This window comes from Bubalus bubalis, chromosome 11 (genome assembly GCF_019923935.1).
Source record: "Bubalus bubalis isolate 160015118507 breed Murrah chromosome 11, NDDB_SH_1, whole genome shotgun sequence".
Taxonomy (NCBI): Eukaryota; Metazoa; Chordata; class Mammalia; order Artiodactyla; family Bovidae; genus Bubalus; species Bubalus bubalis.
Genome location: NC_059167.1, coordinates 88159798 through 88186269, shown reverse-complemented (window position 1 = coordinate 88186269; position 26472 = coordinate 88159798). Strand labels below are relative to the sequence as shown.

Here is a 26472-nt window from a genome sequence, read left to right as displayed (position 1 = left end):
GCTTGCAGACCTGGGTTGGAATCCTCACTCTTGCAGGGACTCACTGTGCGACCCTGGGCAGGATGCCTAACCTCTCCGGAAGGGCCTCACTTTCCTCACTGGTAAAATGGGGTCATGACGATGGCCTTCTAATGGATCGTTGGTGTCATTATCGAATCATCTCCAGTCTGACTGGGACACGCATGGAACACTTCCCCAAAGGGCTGGTTTCCTCCCCCATCTCCAGACACCCCTGCCACACTTTCACACAGACCCACACAGCCACTCCTCAGTCCCTGTGACTCCCCACCTTTTCATCTGCCCACCGCCCCCCCCCTCCCCCGCCTTGGTGTGAGAGCCTGGCCTAGGCTTGCTCGACTCTTAATGGCAGTGCCTGTGGGTGCCCACACTGCCCCTGAGCAGTGTGATCCTCAGCCCACACCCAGGCCTGCTTCGGCTTGCCCAGGAGGTCTGTGTGGCTCGGGGCAGTAGCTCTAAGCTCAGCCTTGGCCACGCCCAGGCTCTGGATTCCAGGCTCAGGAGGCCAAGGAGGGGGACAGAAGCACCCTCACCCAACGCACCCATGCTCTCATCCGTATTCTGTAGTCAAGTTCCTGCGCACACTCCAGCTTTGCAGAGCCTCTTTTTGAGAGACATCTGTAGTAGGCACAATACGGGGACAGCCCCCAACTACAAAGATCTTCACAGCCTGACCCCAAGAATCCATGAATATACTCACGTGGCTTTAAAGATGATCCTGAATTATCCAGGTCAGCCCAGTGTAACCACAAGGGTAGAGGACCACTTTAGAGAAGGTGGAAGAGGGAGGCAGGAGGGACCAGGCAGAGGCGGAGAGAGCTCTGAACATGCTACACTGCTGCCTTTGATGACAGAGGAAGGAGCCAAGAGCCAAGGGGTGCAGGCAGCCTCTAGAAGCTGGCAAGGATGAGGAAGCTGATTCTCCATAGAGCCTCCAGGAAGAATGCAGCACCTTGCCAAGGCCTTGAATTTAACCCAGTGAAACCCATTTCCAATTTCTGACCTCTAGTATTATAAAATAATACATTTGCATTGTTTTAAAACACTGTGGTGATGTGTTATGGCAGAAATCAGAAACGAAATGTCTCCTCTTCATTTTCCAGCCCAAGCTGTCTCAAATACCTTTGGAACACATCCTTCCATTTGCACATCCTTTTTGTTGTTGAGTCACTAAGTCATGTCCAAAACTTTGCGTCCCTATGGACTGTAGGCCACCAAGCTCCTCTGTCCATGGGGTTCTTCAGGCAAGAATACTGGACTGGGTTGCCATTTCCCTCTTGAGGGAATCTTCCAGGACCAGGGATTGAACTCATGACTCCTACATTGGCAGGCGGCTTCTTTACCCCTGAGCCACCTGTGACGTGCATGCATCATTTCACAAAGCCCGTATTTCCAGACCTCCGTCCTCAGCTGACTGACCAGCCGATGCCTGCTCGTCTCTCTCTCCCTCCCTCTCCCCTCCCCCAGCACCTTGTATCCAGCGCCAATAACTCCCATTTTCCAGGAGCCTTATTCTCTCCTCCAGATCTACTCCCCTCTTGGTTCTCCTCCTCCAACAGAGCTCAGTGCTCTGGTCTCCTTGACCCCCGGAGGGTGACCCTTACAGCGCTTCAGTTATCTCAGTACCAGGGCCTAGGGACTCCCCCAGGACCTCTGACTGCACCAGCTTGCCCAGCTCAGGCTTTGGAGACACTGTTTATTCATCAGATCCTTCCTCAGCACCTCCTGTGTTCCAGGAGCTGGGGAAATGGTAGGAATCAAGACAAGCTAGTCCCTGTACTCTGGGGCCTCAGTTTCTTCAACTGCAAAACAGGGATGATAATATCTACTGTGCAGGATGATTAGAAGATTAGAAATTACTGTGAAGATTAGAAATAGACTGGCTGGGCCCCCTCTCTGGGGAGGCCCCATCTCTCCTGGGGAAAGGAAGAGAGTCATTTCTCCAGGCCAGAAAATCCAGTGGGGTGCCAAGACAAGTTAATGGGGAGAGGATAATATTTTCAACAAATGGTGCTCTGAAAACTGAATATCCATATGCAAAAGAATAAATTTGGATTCCCACCTCATATCATACACAAAAAAATTAACTGTACACAAAAAATTAACTGTAAGTGGATCAGAGACCAAAATGTAGGAGCTAAAACTATAAGGTTCCTAGAAGAAAATATAAGAGTAAATCTTATGATCTTGGGTTCAGCAAAGGCTTCTCAGTTCTCACACCAAAAGCACAAGTAGAAAAAATAGATACATTGGACATCATCAAAATTAAAAACTTTTGTGCTTCTAAAGAAACCATTAGAAAGTGAAAAGACAACTCACAGGGTGGAAATCATGTATCTGATCAGGGACTTGTTTCTAGAATATATAAAGAATGTTCTCAATAATAAAAGTACAAATAATCCAGTTAGAAAATCGGCAAAGGATCTGAATAAACATTTCTCGAAAGATGTACAAATGGCTAATAAGCACATGAAAAGGATGTTCAAAATCGTGACTCAGCAGATAAATACAAACCAAAACCACAACGGGATACCATTTCACACACACTAGAAAGGATAATAAAAAAGATAATAAAAAGTACTGTCAAAGATGTGGAGGGACCAGAACCCTCATATATCACTGGCGAGAATGAAAATGGTGCAGTGCTTTGCAAAACCAGTCTGGTGATTCCTTTAAAAAGACTAACATAGAATTACCATATAACCAGGACTTCCCTAGTGGCTCAGATGGTAAAGCGTCTGCCTACAATGCAGGAGACCTGGGTTCAATCCCTGGATCAGGAAGACCTCCTAGAGAAGGAAGTGGCAACGCACTCCGGTATTCTTGCCTGGAAAATCCCACGGACAGAGGAGCCTGGTAGGCTACAGTCCACGGGGTCGCAAAGAGTTGGACACAACTGAGTGACTTCACTCTCTTACTCACCATATAACCTGACAACTGTATGCTTAGTATGTACCCAAGAGATATGAAAACATAGAGGCACACAAAAACTTGTACATTAGTGTTCATTGCAACTTCATTCATAATAGTCAAAAAGTAGACACATGAAAATATTCATCAGTGGATGAATAAACAAAATGTAGGATATCCATACAATGGAATATTATTTGGCAATAAAAAGGAATGAAGTAATGATAGATACTGCTGCATAGATGAACCTTAAAAATATGCTCAGTGGAAGAAGCCAGACACAAAAGATCACATTTTGTACATTTCCAATTACATGAAAAGTCCAGAACAGGCAAACAGAAAATAGTAGTTGCCAGGGTCTGGCAACTAGATAGCTAATGGGTACAGGATTTCTCTTTGGGGTGATGAAAATATTCTTAAATTCATAGTGATGGGACATCCCTGGTGGTCCAGTGGCTAAGAATCTGTGCTCGAAACGCAGGAGGGCCAGGTTTGATCCCTGGTCAGGGAACTAGATCCCACATGCTGCAAACAAGACCTGGCGCAGCCAAATAAATAACTATTTTAAAAAATTGATGGTGGTGGTGGTGTACAACTCTCTGAAGATATGAAAAAGCACTGAATTGTACACTTTAAATAGGTTAATTATATGGTATGTGAATGACATTTCAATAAAGCTCAACCTGTCCCAGCAAGCAGACTGAACTCCACCGAGGTTCAGGCAATTGTCCAGAACTGATGTGAGGCTGCCGGGGAAGGGAACTCACAGATGTTGAGCACCTACTGTGTGCCATGTGCTTTGCGTAGGGCTGGGACTGTGAGAGGGTTAGGGTTAGGGTTAGAGTGAATCCCTGCTCAAAAGGTGCTCAGTCTAGTCCAAGACTGTGCTATATGCCATACACTCAGCACCTTATTTAATTCTTATGACATCTTTGTGAGACCCTGAATAGCCCTAACCCGGTAAGGCCAGGAACTATTTTACAGATTCAAGTTTGGAGACTCAACCAGAGCAGACCTAGGATTTGAACCCAAGCCTTGCTGAGTCCAGAGTCCGTTCTCTTCCCAGCCCTCCCCCGATCATGTGTGGAGGAGGCCCTGGGAAGGAAACCCTTGTTATCAGTGAGTACTCAGTAAACCTGCCAGCAGCTCCCCACCTGCCTCCCAGAGCTCATTTCCTCCTTCTACGAGAAGCAGCCTGCAGCCTTCACAGGCTCTGCCTGAGTAGCCTTGCTTGAATCCGTGTGGGAGGCGAGAATCCCAATATCCTCCTTCTGCTGCTAAGTCACTTCAGTCGTGTCCGACTCTGTGTGACCCCATAGACGGCAGCCCACCAGGCTCCCCCGTCCCTGGGATTCTCCAGGCAAGAACACTGGAGTGGGTTGCCATTTCCTTCTCCAACGCAGGAAAGTGAAAAGTGAAAGGAAAGTCACTCAGTTGTGTCCGACTCTTCGCGACCCCATGGACTGCAGCCCACCAGGCTCCTCCATCCACGGGATTCTCCAGGCAAGAGTACTGGAGTGGGGTGCCATGCCTTCTTTGAATATCCTCCTGGACATCACCATAGATCACAGAACCTTCAACTCTTCCTTGAAGAACCAGACTGGCCACTAGACACCGAGGGCACCATTCCATCACAATGGCCAACCCAGCTCACAGCCTTTCCACTCAAATACCGTTCACTCATTCATTGAGCAAGCATGGTGAGCGACAACTATGTACTAGGCCTTGTTCTAAGCCCTGGCAATACGATAGCAAACAAAACGTTCCAGTGGGAGAGACAGAAGACACCCACAAAGAAATCAGGAACTATTAACCAGTGAACAATCCAAGGATGAAAACAAAATAGCATCAGACAGACAGGAGTGAGGGGTCCAAGCAAGCAGACAGGCTTAGAGGAGGCTCAGTGGGGTGTCCAGGAGAGGTCTCTGAGGCCTCTGCAAGGCAGGCACTGGGGAGAGAAAGCAAGGTAGGCTGTTCTATGGGGCAGAAACCTCCAGGGCCATTGAATTTTCTTCTTATGTATTCCTTGGGTTTATAGGAAATTTTGAAGTGTCTACAGAGTCTCTCCTGTGCTAAGAACTTTGGAAAGAGACTTGGGGCCAAGCTAGGGCTGACATAGGGGATGCAGCTGGGAACCGAACTAGAGATTTGGGGCTGAGGGAAGAGTCCTGCGGCCAGCTGAACTACTCACCCTTCCTCTTTCAAAATACCTCTGTTCAGGCCTTGGGGATCTCTGTCTAGTTGGGGAAATAAGTCTGTCCTGGGCTCCCTCCTCAGTCCCTCCCAGCCTAATTTTCATGCCCAAGTGCAGAGAGAGCCCCAGAGTGGGCACAGCGGGACCCTGCAACCTTCATACCATTTTAAGTTATCCTGGCACTGCCCCTTCCCCAAGCTTAAGCCACCTACACTCAAGCAGGGTCCCATCCCCTCAAGGCTCCACAAAAAAAGATGTTCCTCTACAGTGCTCTTGGGCCTCTGAGTCAACCCTTCAGGGCCAGTGTGCCCATGCTACAGATGCACATATTGAGGCCAAGTCAGGGTCCATGGTTACTCAAGTGGTCAGTAGAATTGGATCTAGATGGAGACCTTCCTCCCTCCTTTTGATGTCCCCAGGAGTCCTTCGTTGGGAGGAGTGCTGGCCTGGCCTCTGACTCCCAGGAACCCGGTCTGGGCCGCAGGAACCCAGAGTGTGTGGCTTCCAGCCAGTCCCACCCCAACAAGGCGGGAGCTTCAGTCTTGCTGTCCCCACACGGAGCCAGGTAGACACGTCTGAGCACCTTCGCTTTGCTGTCCCCACACGGAGCCAGCTAGACACGTCTGAGCACCTTCGCGCAGGCTCTGTGGCCCCCTCGCCTCCCACACGACCTCACCTCTGTATGCTGATGCGGCCAGCAGGCCCCACCCGCCCAGCCACCTTCATTTGCTCGAGCTGGCAGCCGGGCGGGGCTAGGGCCTATCTGGCCGTCGGATTAATATCCAGATATTAAGTAAACAATAAATTAGCAAAACTACAAGAAAATTTTACAGCCCTTTGCATTTGGCAATCATTGAGTGTTAATTAGAAATTCATTACAATTAAAACCCTGCCTAAACAGGGCCTGCGCGCCTTAATTACATCTGATTTTTAATTCAGAATACGTGTTTACACAGTAAGCGCTACGTACCCCATGATTATCCCCAATCCTCTTTATACTGTACTAATTATGTAAATTAAACCTAATTAACTGACGAAAACTGCCGTTAATTCAACTGGTAAAAGATATGTGCTTGCGGAGGAGGCGCGGCCGCAGCCCAAGACAGAGCTGGAATGGGCACGGGGACGCCGGGCTACGTGGACGCGACGCCAGGGACTCAGAGGCAGCATGGACCCGGCGGGGGCTGGTGGGGTGCACGCCAGGCGCGTCCCTGATCCTGGCCCTCCGACCCTGGTGCACCCAGCAGTGGGTAAAATAGAATCCGCGCCAGTGGGGGTCAGAAAGGCCAAGGGCACTGACTCGAGCGCACTCCCCGGGCGCTGGACTGAGCTGCAGGACTCAGAGCCCCCTGTGAGCAAGAGGGATGCCGCCCTCCCCCGTCTGAGCCTGAGTTCAAGTCCCAGCGCTGCCCCACACTGGCTGCCTGCATCTGAGCAAGTCACCTGGCTTTGTTAGGCCTGTTTTCCTCTTCGCGGAGTGTTGCGAGGGCGACCCTAAAAGCTCCTCGTGAGCTGCGCGGTACTTATCTTCCGTTCATTAAACGAGGCCCTCCAAGCAGCGTGCAATATTTGGGGTCTGGGAGATCAGCCTGCATCCCTTATTGACTGAGGAGCCTGGGTGAGTTGGCTTCCACTGCCTGACCCTCGATTTCCTACCTGTAAAATGGGAATAAATGATCTTTACCTATTCCCAGGGTCGTTGTGAGAAAGGGCTCTGCCAACTGAGATGCTCTTTGCTGTGATACTAAATAACCAACTGTACGCTGGTCCAGCGCAGAGTCCAGGCCCGACCCAAGAACCCTCCTCGGAGATTACCATCTCTCAAGCGAGCGGCGCTGCTTCCCCAACCTCGCCCATATGCGTTTAAGTCTTTCTCTGCTTCAGACCCGGTGGAAGAGCAGGGTGGGTCTTCGAAGTCAGAGAGGGCGCAGGGAGCTGTCCGCGGATTGGTGCTGAACGGAGACGCAGGGGTCAACCTGCATCCCCTTCCCCCGCACCCCACGGTGCTGCATCCGCAAAGGGAACTTTTGTCTAAGAAGTCCCCCGGGACCGCGCGGCCCGGCTGCCAGGAGTGCCCTGGAGGCCGTCCCCAGAGGCACTGCTGGCCATCGCAGTACAATAGAGGTGGGAGAGACAGGCCCAGCTCAAGGGGATCCTCCCCATCGTCTTTCCACTCCAACCCCCGCCACCCTGAGGGCGTCCGGGCTCCAGGGTCGTTGTCACCATCACACCGAATTCTGAGATGCCTTTTAAAAAATCATCAGGAGGCTAAGAATAATTACCGAACGGGATTGTAATTATGGGGTGAGGAGGCCGGCCAAGGGAGGGGGATGAGGGGTGGAGTCTGGGGGACGGCTCTTGGACTGGGACAGAAAATAGGTTCCTGTTTTCCTTGGAGGGAAGTGGGATGGCGGGTGCGGGGGTGGAGATGCGCAGAGTTAGAGCGGGATAGAGGTAGAGCCTGGGAAAGACGCGCCAGCGGAGGGACAAGATTCGGACAGAGAAAGGGGGCTGAGCAGGCTCCGGGAGGAAAGAGAGAAAGGCAAGGAAATACCAGAGAGAGAGAAAGGCGGGAGCTGATAAAGGTGAAAGAGCAAGAACCCCTCTAGAAGAGACCCCGCAGCAGAGACTAAGCCCTCAAACTTGTGGTGGGGTTGTTTCGTAGCCCCGGAAAACACGCGAGGAGCGGGGGGCAAGCCAGTTATACGGCCTGGCCGTCCCCTCTCTCCGAGGGTAGGCCTGGGCGATCTGCTCCCACCCCCCAGAAGCATTTCCCAAGACCCCTGCGAACCCGCGGAGAAGAGAAAATCACAGGGAAGAAGTGCAGGAGAAGGGGAGATGAACCCTAGAGGAGCCGGAGCGTAGGAGGGGAGAGGGCCTGAAACCCAGAGCGAGAGGGAAGACGAGAGGGCGGGGGCGAGGGCGACCGGGCGCCGCTGGCCGCGGAAGATTTATGGCACCGCCCGGGTTCCAAGGACTGGCTGCGATCGCCGCTGCTGCCCGTGTCAGGAGCTGCCGCGGCCGCTGCGCCCCCTGCGCGGGCAGCCCGCCGCGCCCCGGGCCATGCCTGCCATTATTAACTTCTGTTTGATTAGGGTAATTGTTCAAACTTGGACTGGACAGTATGATTAATTACAGTTTAATTAACGTGTCCATTAAGGACACTTAATGCCACTGAGGGGTGGGGGGCAAGGGGGTGTCCGGGTGCGGGTAAAAAGGGAGGGAGTACAACTGGTAACTCAAATAAGGAACGACGGAGATTGAGAGAGAGGGAGAAAACCGGACCTACTGAGTCAGTGGGGGGAAAGAACGGTGAAGACAAAAATCGACAGAAAAGTTAAGGGGTGGAAAGAAATGGAGCTCTTCGAAGACAGAAGACGCCAGGGAGGGTCTGCAGCATCAGGGGCTAGACCCCCACCACCAGGAAACTGAGTTAACAGGAGAGCTAGGGAGGGATCTAGCTTTCAACTAGTAGTTGACCCCAGATATCACCCAGTGATGACTTGGCTCCTGCCCTGGGCTGGTTGGTGTTAGTGGGGGGTGGGGGGGTGGGGGGGTTTAAAGGCCTAGGACCCCCCTAAACCCAGTTCCCGAGCCCACAGCTCAGTGAAGGAGAGAGGAGGCTGTCCTGACACCAGTGCATCCAAGTCAGAAGCCTGGGCGAGTTGGTTCTGCCCCTTCCCGGCTACTATCCCCTGGCACCTCACACCCTGATCTCTGCTCCGACTTCCCAGGGTCACCTCCCTGGCCCGAGAGTGCGGTATGCATTCTCAAGCTCTTTCCTTCTGAGTCTTCCTTAGCCCTTAGTCTAGCTTCTTGCCCCTTAGCCTGGAGAGCTGGGCCCTCCCCCACTTTGCTCTTGGGGGCAAACTTTGTGTCCCCGGGCTCCTCCTTCCTCCCGGTCCCCTTAGCGAGCTTGGGCTGCTGGTGCGGGGCTCAGGAAACAGGTGTGTGGCCGCTTACCTGGGGCGCCCAGACCCGGGAGCTGCGGGAAGGCGTCAGGGCCAGGCGCGTGGCCCGCGGGCTAGCTATCGGACCCCGGGAGGGCGCGAGTGACTGCACGGGCGGTGGGTGTGGCGCCCCGGCTCGCAGATGTCAGGCGCGCCCGCCCCGCGCTGGCCTCGCCACTCGGGCTGTCCCCGCGCCTTGCCAGTCGCCGCGCTATGCTCTCCAGGCTTCGGCCTCCGCGCCGGGCCCGTCCAGGGCCTCAGGGGCAACCGCACAGGGCACACATCTCTCTGCCCGAGACCCTGGAGCCCTGCGCCTGCTGAGAGCCTGCGCCGCGCGGGAGGGGCCAGTGGGGCCGCGGGTGTGAGAGCGGGGAGCCCGGGAGCGCGGCTGTGCGCGCGCGCGGGGAGGGGCCGCGCCGTCACCCGGAGAGCCCGGCGGATCCCCGACTCCCGCCCGCCGCTCCGCCCGCCGCGCACCTCCGTTCACCGCTCGCCCGGCTCCAGCCGCCGCCGCACGGTGAGTACCCGCGCCCGGTAGCTGGCTGACCCCGCGCCTTGTCTCTACAGCTTTTTTCGTTTAGTTCCGATACGGGTTCTTGTGGTTGTTTTTATTATTAGACCTCAAGACTTCATCGCCTCACTCTCTGCGCTGCCTGACTCTCTCCTCGTCGCCCTCTCCAATCTCACCCCTCAAGCCCCAGGAGCCGGCGAGGGCTCCCAGAGCCGCCCTGGCCGCTGCTCCTTGTCGCTGCGCACAGCGCTTTGCCCTAGCTTCTGAAATTCGGTTCCGTTCCTAGGGTCCTCCTTCTCCTGGTTCCGGGGTCCGGAGTCCCCTCCTCCCACTCGGAAAGACCCCGAAGGGACTCCCGACCCTCAGTTTGGAGAAGACGCGCTCGGCTCAGGGCTATGCCTTCACTGCATGCGGGCAGGGCACACTTGCCGATTTCGGGAAGACGTCTTCATTTCCCAGAGCCGCGGCACCCCCCTTCCACCTCCCTAGCCAGCCTGAAGACCCTTCGGGAGGGGGGTGCGGGGCTTTTCTTGCTGATACCTCAGCCGAGGAGTTTTTTCAGTGCTTTTGCCTCCTAAAACGTTGCTAGGGACTTCGACGCAAAAGAAGGGTCAACTAGTTTCACTTTGATCCACGGAGATAAAGATGAAACAGATAACAGATAAATAGCTTGATACTTGAAGAAGGTATGAAGACAGATGGGAGAAAGAGGAGCGAGCAGGGAGATACAGACAGCTCAGGGACAGATAAGATCGACAGATGAAGGAGGGAGAGAGGCAGAGGGAGAGAAGATCCCAGGCTTTTGAGCTCGGATGCCCTGTCTGGCTGGAGCTGCCCTTTGAAAATGGATTTGTCAGTTTCTGCTGAGTTTAGAGGAGGAGCCCTCAGGACTGGGCTGTCTGGGCCGCAGGACTGCCTGCAGCCGTGGGCCCAGTGTGAGCCTTCCCTGTCTGAGGACACGTGGTTGGGCTGGGCCATCTAGGGGGCCCCAAGCATCAGTCCTCGTGTCCTTCCCGCTGCCGCTGTCCACAGAGCGACTGCCTCCCTATCTCGGCCAGAGAGTAAAGCTGGGGACCAGAAGTAACTTTTGACCTGGAGCCTTAGGGTGGCTTCAGAGATGGGTCAGGATTCCTCTCAGCCCGTATGAGTCAGGACAACTCCGTATGAAGGATGCTCCAAAAAAAAGGGGGGGAGGATGTCCCCCAAAAAGGAAGCTCAGAACCTAGAGACTGCGTTTGGCCTGAGTGGGAAAGGTATATTTGAAGGAGGAAAACTTAGGCGGCTGGCGGTTACAAGCAAAGAAGTGGCTTCTGAGAAACTTCCTTGAGAACCTCTTCGTCCCGCGTGCTGACCCGGAGGGAAACCAGCTTGGGTCTAGACCGCAGCTTAAAAATGCAGGAAATGTGGTTAGGAATTGCTTGACCCGGATCCCACCGATGGCTGGAAAGAAAACGGTTTATATTTCCAGCCGGAATCTTTCTGCTCAACGAACGCGGGGTTCCGGGTGTAAGAGGAAAAGCTTGTGTTTGGGGAAAGCAGTCCTGTTATCCCGCGGAGCCAACTGCATGGAGCTGGGTGCAGTGAGGGCAGCTCCAGTGCTGGGCGCTCACGGCGAGCTTTGGAGAGAGTCGGGTTCAGCACCGCGAACAGCGGCCGTCTCTGTCTCTCTCCGCCTCCCTCACGGCCTCTAGACCCTCCTCCTTCTCCTTACCACCCACACCCCCCCCGCCCCGCCCCCTGCTGTCTGGAGATGGGCAGTGACCGCCCCTCCCCCCCTCCCTATTCCTCCCAGCGCTGCCCCCGCCCGCGTGCATGCGCGACTGAGCAGAGGGGCGGCCTGTCCCCGAAGTCCGAGCTTCGGGACCCGGGCGGATAGGGCAGGCTGCGAGGGTGGCCGAAGTCTTACGCATCTGGGCACCAGGAAGCCTGGGTTTGGCAATGGCTTTGCTGTGTGGCCTTGGGCAAGTCACTCGCCGTCTCTGGGCCCCACTGCCTCCCCAGCCCGAAAACGGGATCGGGTTCCTAGCTACCCAGGCATTCCTGAGGTCTCAATTACCCCTACTCCTCCTCCAAACCCCGGGGGCTTTTGTTTCAGCGCCAGCACGCGTCTGAATAACAAAAGGCCCGTCCAGGGGGCGAATGAGCTAGGACTCCCCATTGCCAAGTTTCCCTGCGCGCCCGACTCTGCGCGCCCTGCTGGGCGGGCCCGAGTGGCGTTGGCGCTGAAAATGGCTCATCGGCTCTCTGCTTTCTCTGTTTCGCAGGAGCGGCGGCATGGAGGCTCTCACCACTCAGCTGGGGCCGGGGCGCGAGGGAAACTCTTCTCCCAACTCCAAGCAGGAGCTGCAGCCCTACTCGGGTTCCAGCGCTCTCAAACCCAACCAGGTGGGCGAGACGTCGTTGTACGGGGTGCCTATCGTGTCCCTGGTCATCGACGGCCAGGAGCGCCTATGCCTGGCGCAAATCTCCAACACCCTCCTCAAGAACTACAGCTACAATGAGATACACAACCGCCGCGTGGCCCTGGGCATCACGTGCGTGCAGTGCACACCGGTGCAGCTGGAAATTCTGCGTCGGGCAGGGGCCATGCCCATCTCGTCGCGCCGCTGCGGCATGATCACCAAGCGTGAGGCCGAACGCCTGTGCAAGTCGTTCCTCGGCGAGCACAAGCCACCCAAGCTGCCCGAGAACTTCGCCTTCGATGTGGTGCACGAGTGTGCCTGGGGTTCGCGTGGCAGCTTCATCCCCGCGCGTTACAACAGCTCGCGTGCCAAGTGCATCAAGTGCGGTTACTGCAGCATGTACTTCTCGCCTAACAAGTTCATCTTCCACTCGCACCGCACACCCGACGCCAAGTACACGCAGCCCGACGCAGCCAACTTTAACTCGTGGCGCCGACACCTCAAACTCAGTGACAAGTCGGCCACAGACGAACTGAGCCACGCTTGGGAGGACGTCAAGGCCATGTTCAATGGTGGCACCCGCAAGCGGACCTTCTCGCTGCAAGGAGGCGGCGGCGGCGGCGGCGCTAACGGAGGGTCGTGTGGACAGGGGAAGGGTGGTGCTGGCGGCGGTGGGGGCGGCCCGGGGTGCGGCGCAGACATGGCCCCAGGTCCGCCGCCGCACAAAAGCCTGCGCTGTGGCGAAGAAGAGGCCGCCGGGCCTCCCGGGCCGCCGCCTCCTCACGCGCAGCGGGGACTTGGTCTGGCGGCGGGAGCTGGCGGCCCCGCGGGCCCTGGAGGGCCTGGTGGCGGCGCCGGGGTCCGCAGCTACCCTGTGATCCCAGTGCCCAGCAAGGGCTTTGGCCTCTTGCAGAAACTGCCCCCACCGCTTTTCCCTCATCCCTATGGCTTCCCCACGGCCTTTGGTCTCTGCCCCAAAAAGGATGACCCTGTGTTAGGCGCAGGCGAACCCAAGGGCGGCCCAGGCCCCGGGAGTGGCGGGGTCGCGGGCACTGGGGCAGGAGCGGGCGGCCCAGGAACCGGCCATTTGCCCCCCGGGGCGGGGACGGGCCCGGGCGGCGGCGCCATGTTCTGGGGTCACCAGCCCTCCGGCGCAGCCAAGGACGCGGCGGCCGTAGCTGCGGCCGCCGCCGCAGCCACTGTGTACCCGACGTTTCCCATGTTCTGGCCGGCGGCAGGCAGCCTCCCGGTGCCGCCCTATCCGGCCGCGCAGAGCCAAGCCAAAGCTGTGGCGGCGGCCGTAGCGGCGGCAGCGGCGGCGGCCGCGGCTGCTGCGGGAGGTGGCGGCCCCGAGCCCCTGGACGGTACCGAGCCGACCAAGGAGGGAGGCCTGGTCGCAGAGGAGCGCTGCCCCAGCGCGCTGTCCCGCGGGCCACTGGACGAGGACGGCGCGGAAGAGGCGCTACCGCCCCCGCTGGCCCCGCTGGCCCCACCGCCCCCGCCGCCCGCTCGCAAAGGCTCCTACGTGTCGGCCTTCAGGCCTGTAGTCAAGGACGCGGAAAGCATCGCCAAGCTCTACGGTAGCGCCCGCGAAGCTTACGGCGGTGGGCCAGCCCGTGGGCCGGGGCCGGGAGCAGGGACCGGCGGCGGCTACGTGAGCCCGGACTTTCTGAGCGAGGGCAGCTCCAGCTACCACTCCGCCTCCCCCGACGTGGACACTGCAGACGAGCCCGAGGTGGATGTGGAGTCCAACCGCTTCCCCGACGACGAGGGCGCCCCGGATGAGGCCGAGCCCGGTGCTCCCAGCACAGGAGGCAGCCCGAATGGAGACCAGACCGCAGGACCCCCGTCTATCACCTCGTCCGGCGCCGACGGTCCCACAGACTCTCCAGAAGGCGGCAGCCCTCGTCCCCGGCGGCGCCCGGGGCTACCCCCAGCCAGTCGAGCCGCATTTGGGGACCTGGCGGCCGACGACATGGTGCGGAGACCGGAGAAGAGCCCGCCAAGCGGCGGCTATGAGCTGCGAGAGGCTTGCGGACCGCTGGGGGGCCCCGCGCCCGCCAAGGTGAGCCCCAAGCCCGCCCCGCTGGTGGCGCCTCCTTGTTTACCCCTCGGCAGCTCTGGGTTGTGGGGCAGGCCCTGGCCGGGTGGGGGACGGGAAATTTTTTCTGAGCGGGCGTTCAAGCAGTAGGCCCTGGCTGCTCTGGGTAGGCCCAGCTTCGGAGCTCTGTGGAGCTGGACTCGCTGGAACCCCTGACTGAGGGTTTCGGAAGATCGGGGTGGCGGTGGGGGTGGGAGGAGCAGGCCTGATAACTGCGTGTGCTGTGTTTTTGTTGACGGGAGTAGGGAAGAGGCAGGCCGAGATCTGTAGTCATACAGAGATAGAAATCAAAAGGTCTGGATGAAAAAGACCAAAAGCCAGAGAAAAGCGCTCACGAGGCCGGGCAGGTAGCACGCCCTCCGGGATGGGGATCAGAGCCCCAGGGAAGACCGGCTAGTAAGCCGAAAAGAGGGAGGCCTCTCCCTCAAGCTGCAGTACGGGGTCCTCGGAATCTTTCAACACCCCAACTCGCAGTTTTCCGAGTCTCAGAATTCCTGCCCCGGGAACCTCAGGGTTCGTTGGCAGGAAGCTGTCGAGACGGTGTGCGGGGCGGGAGAGGGGCTCTCAGGTGGCCGCGGCCGCGGGTTCGGGTGGGGGGTATGCAGCTAAGCCTGAATCGTTCGCCATTTGACAGTGGGTGGGCACACCTGTACAGTTCCATTCGGTCCATTAAAACACGAATTACTAGCCGGATGCGAAAGGCGTCATTTATGTCGGGGACTGGGCGCGGGCGGGAGAGAAGATGCTGAAAAAGAGGCGGCGAGGAGGGTGGGGGTGGGCTTTGAGCGGCCCTTGGCTTGGGAACCGCTTTGTGTCTCGGGTAATTTCCTCAAGGGCGCTCGCGATTACCGGGAAACTACAAACGGCGATGCGATCTCCGAGGGCTCCAGGCTGCGCCGCGTGCGTCACGGCCTCTCGGGGCGCTGGGGTCCCGCGGGCAAGCAGACCTCCTCCACCCCTTCAGGTTTTCTTTTGGCTGCGGCGGAGGGCTGGGCAGCTCCAAGCCGCCGTCAAGCGCCCCCCTAACCGCCTGTCATTTCTCGGCCGCCGCAGGTGTACGCGCCCGAGAGGGACGAGCACGTGAAGAGCGCGGCGGCGGCGGCGCTGGGGCCCGCGGCGTCCTACCTCTGCGCCCCAGAGGCCCACGGTAACGCCCCCTGCCGAGGTCGCTGGCCAATGGAATGGGGGTGGGGGGGACCGCGGGCAGAGGGCCGGGGCCAGAGGAGGCCTGCGAGGGAAGACTAGAGGAGGAAAGACAAGCAGAGAAAAAGAGGGAGAGGGAAAGCAAAACACTGAAAGAAAAAGGAAGCTAAGCGAGGACTCCTAACAACTTGCATCTTTTAGTTACTTAACAACAAACCGCCCTCTCCATCGCAAAGATACCGCTCACCTACACCTTAAATACTGGGTTAAACCTTTTAAAAACCACGCCTGGCACGTCTTTCAAATTCTCTCATTTATTCAGCAAGTGTTTGGGTCGAGAGGTCCGGGAGGAAGGTGGGGGCGCTTGGCCACGCGCATAGGGACCCCTGAAGTGCGCGGTAGCAGCAGCCCAACGCGGAGGTGCGAGCGGGACCCATTGACTCTCAGAGAATGAACTGAGGGCCTCGGAAATCCGGGCAGCCTGAGCCCGGTACGATGTTTCCCCCGCTGTCGCCACCCCGCGTGTCGCCTCCTGGGCCGCGTTCTCGGAGCAGGTAGACCCGGCGGCCACGCGCGCTCGCGGTGCCCCAGTATCTGCGCGCGATGTAGGTCGCTTGTCCCTGGTGGGCTCGGCTGCTCGTTTTGCTCTTTTCCAAGGGGCTGGGGAGGGGGCGAGGAGCCGGAGATGAGCAGATCGCGCGCGGGGGAGGTGGTGCCCGGCCCAAAGCCTGAGGGTGCGAGCCCAGGCGCACAGCCGGGAACCAGCGGCGGCCACGACGCTTTTAATTAGGGCTCCGGCGCCCCGACCGCGGCAGCTCTGGCCGTATCCGGGTCACGGTTTCTTTGCCTCTCCTTGAAACTCGGTTTATTGCCTTTAAGAGCCAGATAAGGAAGACAATCACTCGACCGCCGACGATTTGGAAACGAGGAAATGCTATCCAGACCAAAGGAGTATCTCCCAGCCAAGTCCGGCAAATACAGACCGAGGTGAGCCTTAGGACCCTCGCTCTCCACCCCAACCCGGGAGCTGGACCCCAGGTCGCCCAGGTTTCCACCGACTCCGGTTTGCGAGGGAGGCTTTCTATCAAGCCTCAGGGGCTGCCGGATAAACATGCGCTCTCCTCTCGCGGCTGGCAGAGAGGAGAGCAAATAAACATGTGAACACAATGGGCAAGGGTCAGGCCAGGTTTCCTGAATTGCTTACCTCCTTGCTGGGTTTGGGGCTCTCCCGGGTAAGGGAAGGAGACGGAAGGAGACGTACAGAAGGATATGAGGAGCACCATCACCCACGTAAAACAAGTCAAAGAACATTTCCTGCCCTAAAATAGCCTATTAAAACTGGTTCCACTTTCCGGGGGGGGGGGGGGCGCGGGTGTCCACTCTCTGAGTGACCTAAAATAATGGCTTGGAAGGTGGGTAGAACTGGATGCCTGCAACTGTCTCCTCTAAAGGCAGAGGGTCTGAAATAGGTACTCAACTTAGCTCAGTTACCAGGAAGCTCACCCCTCCCCTCTCAAGGCCTCTCCCAGAACAAAACCCCTCTTACCTGCCCTTGTATCCCAGGCGAAGATGGGCTCACCCTAGATGTCACAGGAACTCAACTAGTGGAGAAGGATATCGAGAACCTGGCCAGAGGTGAGGTTAAATCTATGAAACGGGTGTACACTGTGCTTGGCGGAAATCGTCCCTTCTTGTAGAGGGGTGTTACTGCTGCCGGAGTGAGTGTGAGAAGACAAGGCTCTTGAGGAACCAGTCTTCACTGACCTGAAAGGATAATCCCCTGGACACATTACCCTGGCACAGAGGTGGGGGGTGGGAGGGTGGAAGGGTGAAGGGAATAGGGGGAGGGAACCAGCCACCCCCAGAGTTCCCAAGGCCAGGCCTGTCTGAATAGTCCAGTGAGAAAGAAAAATGAGTAATGATCCTTAGAACCTGACGCATGTGGACAATGAGAAAGGACAATCTAGGTCTCTCAACCTCATCTGAATAGCAAGACTTTGAGGAGGCATTTATTTCAGGAGTGTCTCAGAGGTTATTTTCTTTTCCTGAAATCAATGCATAACGGACTCCACCTCACCCTAAATGGGGTGAGGATGGACCTTGTTTGTGGAATGGGGTCCCTGCTCAACTGCAGGGGCTGAGTGTGGCTTGAAGCAGAGAAAGGAACTTCTAACCCCACTTTGCTCCTCTGTCTCTCATTTTTTGTGTTTTCTGAGCACCTTCGAGGAGAGGACCAGATACCAATAGCTCCATGGGCAGCTCCCTGCCACTCCTCTAAAGCAACTTTGAGAGCACCTGTGGGGCTTTCCACACTCAATTGCCCCCTTACCCTACCCCAGCCCAGGGTTGGGCTTGGAAACTGGTGTGTGTTGGGGCGGGGGTGGGGGGGGGGTGAAGCATTTGTGGTCTTCCACTGTTCCCAGTTACAGATTTTACAGGTGATGTAGTTACCTTCAAAATCCTTCTGCTTTATATGAGTGTTCTGAGCCTGGATTTGGGGTCCTGGGACCTCTTAAAGTTATAAATAAACTGTTATGAACATATGTATTTTTTTAGGGTGGAGGTCCAAGGCTTTGACCAGATTCTTCCTGGTCTGTATCATTGAAAGGAGAGGTTAGGTTTGTCAGTTGAAGGGGTGAACTGAGTCTTCCTAGGCCTACCTCTAAACTTACAGAGTTAAGAACAATTTAAAGCAGATATCATGCTGGTTAGCACCTGGGCCCAGGACCTAGAAGTCCAACAAGCATTCTGCTATTCTGAATTTGATTCTCCTGGACAACTTAAACCCCTAACCCCATTTTCTTCCCAAATCCTTTGGATGCACATGGAAACACTGAGCGCTGAGGGCCTACCATTTGGTCTCACCCTCCACTACTCCTGTCTCATGGCTACTGGCCAGAGTGGGACCTGGGTGCCTTAGAAGCTACCTGAGTCCCACCGCCCTCCTCCTTTACATCCCACTCTCGCCCCTTCACAGACGAATTGCAAAAACTGCTCCTGGAGCAAATGGAGCTTCGCAAGAAGCTGGAGCGAGAATTTCAGAGTCTCAAAGGTACCCTCATTCAGACCCACCCCACCTGATCGCCAGAGCCTTCTTCCCGCATGCCCTGCCTGGCCTGGACCGGGGACCCAGTGCAGGCAGCTGCTGCTGCTTCTCATGCAGCCAGAACCAGCGAACCCTTCTTTTCCTAGCCGGGTTTCCGCTAGTCCAAAGACAGTGGGGGTGGGGTGGGGCTGGGGAGTGGGGAAAGGGGGCCGAGGGAGGGGGTTGTGCGTAACAGCTCTCACTTAATCAATTTGCACAGATAATTTTCAGGATCAAATGAAGAGGGAATTGGCTTATCGAGAAGAAATGGTGCAACAGCTGCAAATTGTCAGAGGTAAGACGGGAGTCAGGTGAGCGCGTGCACGGGCCGTAACTGCCTCTCGTCTGGCAGGAGCCTCAATGTTGGCTCAGTCATTTGGATTTAAATTGAAGGTAATTTAACAATTATTTTTTTTATTTAATATCCTTTGTATACTCTGATTAGCCTCAGAATGGCAAGCGAGCCCAGCAAACGGCTTGCAGGCATCATTACATGGAGTGATTGAACTTCTTATCGCGGCAATTTCCATGGTTTCTAAATTAAAAATCGAGGCGTAAAATTACCTGGGAAGTAATGCCTAAGTTTGCTTTAATTTTGGTTAGATCCGTCTGCCTTTAAGCGCCATCCCAGGCCATTTCCTCCCTCAGCCAAGCTGCAGTTTGGAGTTTTGACGCCCCCTCCCTCGGTCGCCGGGACTTGTTTCTGCCAGGGGCAGAGCGCTGAGAAGAGGGTGAGGCCCGGGCTGTGACCCCAGCGGGCCGTTGGGTGGTCTCATTTCCTCACAGGCTACTTCCTATGTCTTCCAGATACTCTTTGTAACGAACTTGACCAGGAGCGGAAGGCACGCTATGCCATCCAGCAGAAATTAAAAGGTGCGGAAGCGGGAGAACAAAGGAGAGGTGCCAGGCACTGGCTGTGCGGGCGAATGAATGAATGAATGAATGAGTGATGATGAGGGGGAAGGCCAGGTCTGCAGAGATAAGTAACTGAGAGAATAATTCATTTTAATGGAGAAATTATCCTAGAACGGTGGGCAGGGAGAAGGAGCCCCTTGAGCTCTGGGCATTGGGAAATCTGTCACCAGGTCCAAATCTGGTTTTGAGCTGATCGATCTCCCTCTTACTGTGCCTCAGTTTCCTCTTCTGTAAAATGGGCCTATTGAACTAGGGCAGTGGTTCTGAATGGCCGGGATCTCTACTACCTTCCCACCTTTTGATCTTCTCGCTTGAGAACTCCTGAATCTGAAGGGGGTGGGTTAGACGTGGGTAGACAGGCGAGCGAGGGAGCCCGTGGACCGCGTGGGTGAGGCAGGCGAGGAGCCCAACATGGCCCAATCGACTGTCTCTCCAGAAGCCCATGACGCCCTGCACCATTTCTCCTGCAAGATGCTGACGCCCCGGCACTGCACTGGCAACTGCTCCTTCAAGCCCCCGCTGTTGCCCTAGGGCCGGCCCAGCCGCGCCCACGCGCCCTCAAGCCATGCTGCTCTCTTCTTGTAAATACCCGCGGCCGCGGCGGCCGAGAGCGAGATACAAGCCATTCGGACCGGACCGATGTAAATACAGCCTCCCGCCCGCCTGCCCTTCTCCCGGGCGCCTCGGCCTTGCCCGCTCCCTCCTGGGAGCCCGAGACCAGGACCCAGTATCCGTTTCCAATTGTAAATACCACCTTGCCTCATGGTTCAACTCCGGGCATCGGGTCTCATGGTCTTAACGGACCAAAGAGGGTAAGAAAAGGGAGAGGGGCTTCTCCTCCCTGTACAGCCTCTGAACCCCAATTGTGAATACAATGTAGCAATTTCGCTGGCGCCGCGCTCCCCTCCCTGTCCACTTCTGAAACTCTTGTTCCTAATGACAAAGTGGCTATGTGCAATGGATATAAATGTATTGTGAGTCTCTTGGTTCAGTAATAATGGGTTCATTTTTAATTTATTTATGCTGTAAGTTATTTTGCTTCCTTCTCCTGGACCTACTTCCAGTCCCATTTTGCATTCCCTCTTGGGTTTTTGCTTTGTCTATTTTGTTGTTGTAACCTCTTGATGTAACAGCACTTTAAAAAAGGCGACAACTGACTCACGAGATGGAGACCACCTTGAGCCTGATTGGGGAGATCACCCTGTATCCCTGATTTTTGTTTTGTTTTTAATAAAAAAGAAAAAAAAAAAAAAACCCGTCACTTTCTGGGGCTGTGGAGATGGGAGTGTGGCGAAGGGAGGAACGGGGAGGAGACAGGAGCAACAGGTGGGGCGTGGGGACCGCAGCGCGGGCTGGGGCCCCCGAGCTGAGACCCGTGTTTGACCAAGTGGGCAGCAGCGAGCACCGCGACCTCTCCACTGGTTCTTCAGGCACACCCAGCTTGCCCCATAGGCCATAGGCTGTCCCCGCCCCGCGTTTAGGACCCTCCTTTGGGCCTCGGCGAGGAATGAGAACTCCTGTGAGGTCTCTGAATCTTCCCTTTAGCGCTCGCAGGGGCTGAGAATTGACTCCTTCCCATGTCCATGCCTGCTCCACCGGAGAAGCCTCCTCCAGGCGCTCAGAGATGGAATTCGCGCCCTGCCGGGAGCCCCGGATTCAACTAGAACTGCCAGGAGGCCCGGGCGTCGTCGGCCCGGGCCTAGAGCTCTGAGCGGGGCGGGGGCGAAATACGTGGGATGGGCCTGGGCCTTGCAGGCCTGTGCAGATGTCCGCCTGCCTCGCCGCTAGCGGAAGGCACGGAGTCCTGGCGGTTTGGGACGTTCCGGCTATTTTAGTCCCAGCGGGTTTGCGGACGTCGAGGAGCCCAAGGAGGAAGGTGAGATACTCCAGCCGCTGGAGTTTCGGGGGACGGCCGCGGTTTTCGAGGCCTTACCTAGCCACCGGCCTCCCTTCGGCCTCAGTTTCCACAGCGCACTCGCTGCCTGGGCTCGGATAAAAGATGGAAACGGCAGCGCGCTTTTTCCAAGAGGGAGGAGAGTGTGGTTCGAGTGGGAAAGTGCACGGTCCTGGGAATCATTCTGACCTGACTTCCAATTTCTGCTCCTTACTTGACTAGCAGTGGTGCCCTGTCCTACCCTTCATTCTTTCTAAGATAATATTGAGGCCTCCGCCCCTGGCAGGGCGTGAACGCGCTCTGCGAGGAAGCAAGCGCAGGGCCGCGCTGCGCTGCCGGGACCTAGCAGGCCCCGACGACCTGCTTTCAGACACCGCAGGACTCTCACTGCGCGTTACTGGACGGCCCTGGACCCCCAGGGTGGAGACCCTGGAGGCGGGCGTCCTGTGCTCCCACCGAGCCAGCAGCTGGGACCCGGGAGCCTTCGGCTGCGTTGCTGGGGAAGTTTTTTGGCTGGTCGTCCAAAGGGCCCGGGGCGGAGCTGGGGAGCAAGGGCGCGCTCACGGTCTCGGGGAAGGGGCCCTGGAGGGAAGATCCGCCGCGCGATCTTGGCAGGAAGCCAGACCCTGGAGCACCCAGTCCTGGGGCTCCGAGCCCTCCCGTCCCAGGACATTCGAGGGCTAGACCCAGAGGGGACTGAGAGAATGGCTGGGTAAATTGTGAGGTGTTGCTGAGGGATGAGCTCGCCTCGAGACGCGAGAGTCCCCATAGGGACTCTGCAGGGAGCGGGAACGTTTTAATGCGTGGAACCAACCGGGTCAGAAACCGAGGTCCAAGAGAAGAGACGTGGGTCCCTAGCGCGCTCTAGGGGTGAGCGGAGCTGGGACCCGGCGAGGAGCGCAGGTTGGGAGAGTTCGCGCACTTTTCCCTCTGGACGGAACAGCTTCTTAGGAAACAGCACTTTCTTTCTCTGTAAAATGGGATCAACACTTACGGCCTACGTAGGAAGTTACTCCTTGGCTGTGCCCCACACAGAGGAACCTGGTAAATATTCCACCTTTCCTTTTCGAATTTCCCCAAGTGGGGGAAAGCGCCGCAGGCAGTTGGGGCCAGCCTGAAAGGGCGCAGCATCTGGACCGGATTCTCTGTGGATTGGAGGTGTAGGCGGATGCGACCTAGAAAGAGCTCGCAAAAACCCTCCTGGGCTCCGATTCCCTTCAGAAGTGGTTTGTTCCCCCCAAATGTTAATAACCAAGCGATTGGTATGGATGTAATTATCAATAATTATACGAATTATTGCTGATTGCGGGGCTCGTAGCTACTTTAATTAGCTTACCAGATTCTAATTAAGTTAAATGAAACATTAATAGGGAAAATATGCTTTGAAAAAAAAAAAATCCCGATTTTTAATGTCTTTCTCTCGCCACAACGTTGCCACCTTGCGACACATTTTAGGCATTACAGCCAGCGTCCGAAGGCCCCAGACTAGGGAGCCATGTCTTAGGGAGAAAAAGTAGGGCTTGGGGAATGGGGAGCTTTCGTATTGTTTGTTCCTCACCTCGGCCCCAGGCAGTACCCAAGAAGGTCGGGCTTTAGAGTCTGAGGTTTGGGGGTGAGGAACCAGGCAAACATGCCTCTTGGATCTCCCACTCCTTTTTCGACGGAGGAAGGCTCTAGGGATGCTCCTCCAGACAGGTAGTGTCTGTCCCAGCAAATCCAGGGTGATAAACTGCGGAAAGCTGGAGAAGCAGGTGGAGACAGCATCAAGCGACTTGGTTTTTCACTCTCCTGGGAGAAAGCAATAGGTAGTTCCCCCACCTTCATTTCCTCTGAAATTTGGGGTAACCCTTCAGCAAAACACACCCTTAAGATTTCTGGATTCCTGGGAGTAACCTCTGTGTTCCTGTGGCACTTGGTTAAGGAAGCTAATGGGGTGCTTACCTCCCTGAGTTATCCTTGTTGTGTGTTTGTGTTTCCCATAGAACTGTAAGTGCCCTGGCCATCAGAGCCACATCTTCCCCTTCCTTGTGATCTCCAACAGGGCCCAATGCATCACAGGTACTCAACAGATGTCCAGATGAATGGGGTCAACTTTGTGGTTCATCTGGGTGCTGGAAATGTCTGAAGGAAGGATACCTTAGGTGCTTCTGGACCACAGCTACTGGGAAGCAGTTAAGCTTATTTGCATAGCTAATTAAACAGGCTTACTGCTCAGAAGATCTTTTGCCAATAGGATTAGTTTGGGGGGAGGGGGCAAGGGTCAGGTAAGGGATGGTCAACCTAGAACAGTAAAGTTTTTTCCTCTTGCAATTGCATCCCAAAGAGGGTGCTCCTTCATACTCCCTCTAATTTTGCAAAGTTACTGGGCACATAACTGTCCACCCATTCCCAGCTACCCTGATCTAAAGTCGAGCCTTGATCCTTTGCAAAAAATGTGACTCCTATCCTTGAATTCAGAACACCAAAAAAAAGCAGAACTGGACCTGCACTCTCTTTGCATTAATTCTAAACAGCCTTTTCTCCCACTCTACACTCCCAAAGGGAAACATCAGTTCAGTTCCGTTCAGTCACTCAGTCGTGTTCGACTCTTTGCGAGCCCATGAATCACAGCACGCCAGGCCTCCCTGTCCATCACCAACTCCCAGAGTTCACCCAGACTCACGTCCATCAAGTCGGTGATGCCATCCAACCATCTCATCCTCTGTTGTCCCCTTCTCCTCCTGCCCCCAATCCCTCCCAGCATCAGAGTCTTTTCCAATGAGTCAACTCTTCGCATAAGGTGGCCAAGTATTGGAGTTTCAGCTTTAGTATCATTCCTTCCAAAGAAATCCCAGGGCTGATCTCCTTCAGAATGGACTGGTTGGATCTCCTTGCAGTCCAAGGGACTCTCAGGAGTCTTCTCCAACACCACAGTTCAAAAGCATCAATTCTTCGGCACTCAGCCTTCTTCACAGTCCAACTCTCACATCCATACATGACCACAGGAAAAACCATAGCCTTGACTAGATGAACTTTTGTTGGCAAAGTAATGTCTCCGCTTTTGAATATGCTATCTAGGTTGGTCATAACTTTCCTTCCAAGGAGTAAGCGTCTTTTAATTTCATGGCTGCAGTCACCATCTGCAGTGATTTGGGAGCCCCCAAAAATAAAGTCTGACACTGTTTCCACTGTTTCCCCATCTATTTCCCATGAAGTGATGGGACCGGATGCCATGATCTTCATTTTCTGAATGTTGAGCTTTAAGCCAACTTTTTCACTCTCCACTTTCACTTTCATCAAAGGCTTTTGAGTTCCTCTTCACTTTCTGCCATAAGGGTGGTGTCATCTGCATATCTGAGGTTATTGATATTTCTCCCAGCAATCTTGATTCCAGCTTGTGCTTCTTCTAGCCCAGCGTTTCTCATGATGTACTCTGCATATAAGTTAAATAAGCAGGGTGACAATATACAGTGTTTGGTAAGAGCACAAACTCTACAGCCAGATTTCCTGGGCCTCAGTCCCTTCTCTGCCACTGACTGGTTGTGTGACATCTGTAGGGCAAGCTGTTGAATATCTCTGTTCCTCAGTTTCCTCATCTATAGCATGATGGGGAAAAGAATACCTACTTCATGGAACTGCAGAGCCACAGAAGTCAGCTAGGTCTTTGGCTTTTACAGCACTAGGAATTGCTCCTGTCTTTCCTAAATTTTACTGTGAAACAGGGTTCTGCCACAAAGAAGGACTAAGAATGACCAGTTTCTCTAGAAAGAGAGCCAAACCAGTAGTGGTCATTTTCTTGTTTGACATTCCAGAAATGGGCCTTTAAGCTACTCACCCAGTGACCCAAGTGGCCTCCAAGCAACCAAGTATCTTTGGGGGAAGAAAGAAACGAAAACCAAAAATTGTCCTCTAACTCCACGCACTGGAGGCCGTGAAGTCCCACGGATGCCTGTTCTCGGCTGGTTCCTGGAAAGGATCATTTTGCCTCCACTGAAGAGAACAGAAGTGGATCCTTGATAGTACACTGCTCTGCAGCTATGCGCACTCGCCGATTGGGGCGGCTCTGAGGTCGGGCGACCATCCCTGTGCCTTGACTGAGGCGAGCGCAGAACCTGGGAGCCGAGGGGCCGCGGAAGGCAAGCCAGCCCGGCTCCAAGCGGCTGCAGACACCGCCAGGCGGACTACACGCGTGCTCAGGCACCAGCAAGGCATATGCACCCACATTTTTCTTCTGGAAAGAAATTGATAAATCTGAACTTTGTTGGCAGTTTTTCCTTCTCATTCTTATTCGTTAGGACTGTGCTTTTTGCCATTGAATTACCTGGGGGCAGGGCTTTTCAGGATTTGTGCAGCTAAAGGTCTTAGCAGGCCTTGTTTCAGCTACTTATTAACTAACATGATCGTGCCCCGGTGGCTTTACCTCAGCATCTCCTATGAAATAGTGGCAGTAATACCCACGAGACAGGGTTGTCAGGAATATTAAAATGAGATATCGGTGAAGGCCCTGGCATATAGAAGATGCTCAATAAGGAGTGAGGATTGTTGTTATTATTTTAAGATTCAGAGGTAGCATGAGTCAGTCTTGTTCCAAGTTCCTGGTGTAGTACAACTTAAGTTTCTGGTGGCACTAAGGTCCTGTTATGCTTTGGACGTGAAACGGACCAACTTTGGCAAGGCCATTTCCTTAAGGGTAAGGTTCAGTAGAACTCAGGATAATGCAGAGGGAAGCAGAGGCAAGATTTGCAAGGTTGAAGACTGGGGCCCAAGGGCCAGATGTGAAAAGCACAGCAAGTGATCAATCTGATTGCCCACACTTACTTTTACTTCATCTCCAGGGACTATAGCTTCTTTTATGTCAAACAAAAAGCAGAAACTTTAGGTGAAAGGCGTTCACATCAAGGTGTGAGCTGTGCAGACGGTACACTCGTGGACAAAAATATGGAACGCTTCACGAATTTGCGTGTCATCCTTGCGCAGGGGCCATGCTAATCTTCTCTGTATCGTTCCAATTTTAGTATATGTGCTGCCGAAGCGAGCACGGTAAACATGGCTTCTCAAGAACTATATAAAGCTAAGAACAGAAAAAATTTTACCGTTATGGTGACTAAGCTGTAGCCCTTCTTTAAGTTTCAAAGTATATAATAAGTTATGATCTTTTGTACCACACACACTATCATCATATTGTTTGATTATTATTAAGTTTAATAGTCTTCATAACCTTATTACATCATATATGCAAATGAAGGGAACCATGGGAAATTGGTCCTAGGCCCGCCCCGACCTCTGTGCGTCTAGTGGACTGCGCGGGCAGACAAGCTCGGTCACGTGGTGCGCGTTGCTCACGCGTCTCTTGCGCTCCTGCCGGACTGA

General features: G+C 55.1%; 1 protein-coding gene, 2 long non-coding RNA genes and 1 other non-coding gene across 9 annotated transcripts; 2 read left to right on the top strand and 2 right to left on the bottom strand.

Annotated features, from left to right (window-relative positions):
• The first annotated feature begins 4338 nt into the window (after nucleotides 1-4338).
• On the top strand, nucleotides 4339-6813 carry LOC123328208. Its single transcript, XR_006543004.1, has 2 exons — nucleotides 4339-4628; nucleotides 5542-6813. It is a non-coding gene; the product is annotated as an uncharacterized LOC123328208 (long non-coding RNA).
• Nucleotides 6814-11847: 5034 nt separating this feature from the next.
• Nucleotides 11848-20437, top strand: SKOR1 (SKI family transcriptional corepressor 1). Its single transcript, XM_025296268.2, has 8 exons — nucleotides 11848-14050; nucleotides 15140-15233; nucleotides 16109-16216; nucleotides 16793-16864; nucleotides 18207-18281; nucleotides 18535-18609; nucleotides 19122-19187; nucleotides 19666-20437. Exons 1-8 carry the CDS (start codon nucleotides 11858-11860, stop codon nucleotides 19758-19760), a joined length of 2778 nt encoding a protein of 925 aa, XP_025152053.1. The 5' UTR covers nucleotides 11848-11857; the 3' UTR covers nucleotides 19761-20437.
• LOC123328207 lies at nucleotides 15528-18474 on the bottom strand. Of its 6 annotated transcripts, none has more exons than XR_006542999.1 (4): nucleotides 18307-18474; nucleotides 17681-17822; nucleotides 16776-16993; nucleotides 15528-16101 (listed from the first exon to the last, which is right to left on the bottom strand). It is a non-coding gene; the product is annotated as an uncharacterized LOC123328207 (long non-coding RNA). The 6 variants fall into 6 exon arrangements; XR_006542998.1 differs by having other exon boundaries at nucleotides 17681-17740; nucleotides 18307-18471; XR_006543001.1 differs by lacking the exon at nucleotides 17681-17822 and having other exon boundaries at nucleotides 18307-18469.
• Nucleotides 20438-26034: 5597 nt separating the features above from the next.
• Nucleotides 26035-26141, bottom strand: LOC112577895. Its single transcript, XR_003102094.1, has one exon. It is a non-coding gene; the product is annotated as a U6 spliceosomal RNA (small nuclear RNA).
• Nucleotides 26142-26472: the final 331 nt, after the last annotated feature.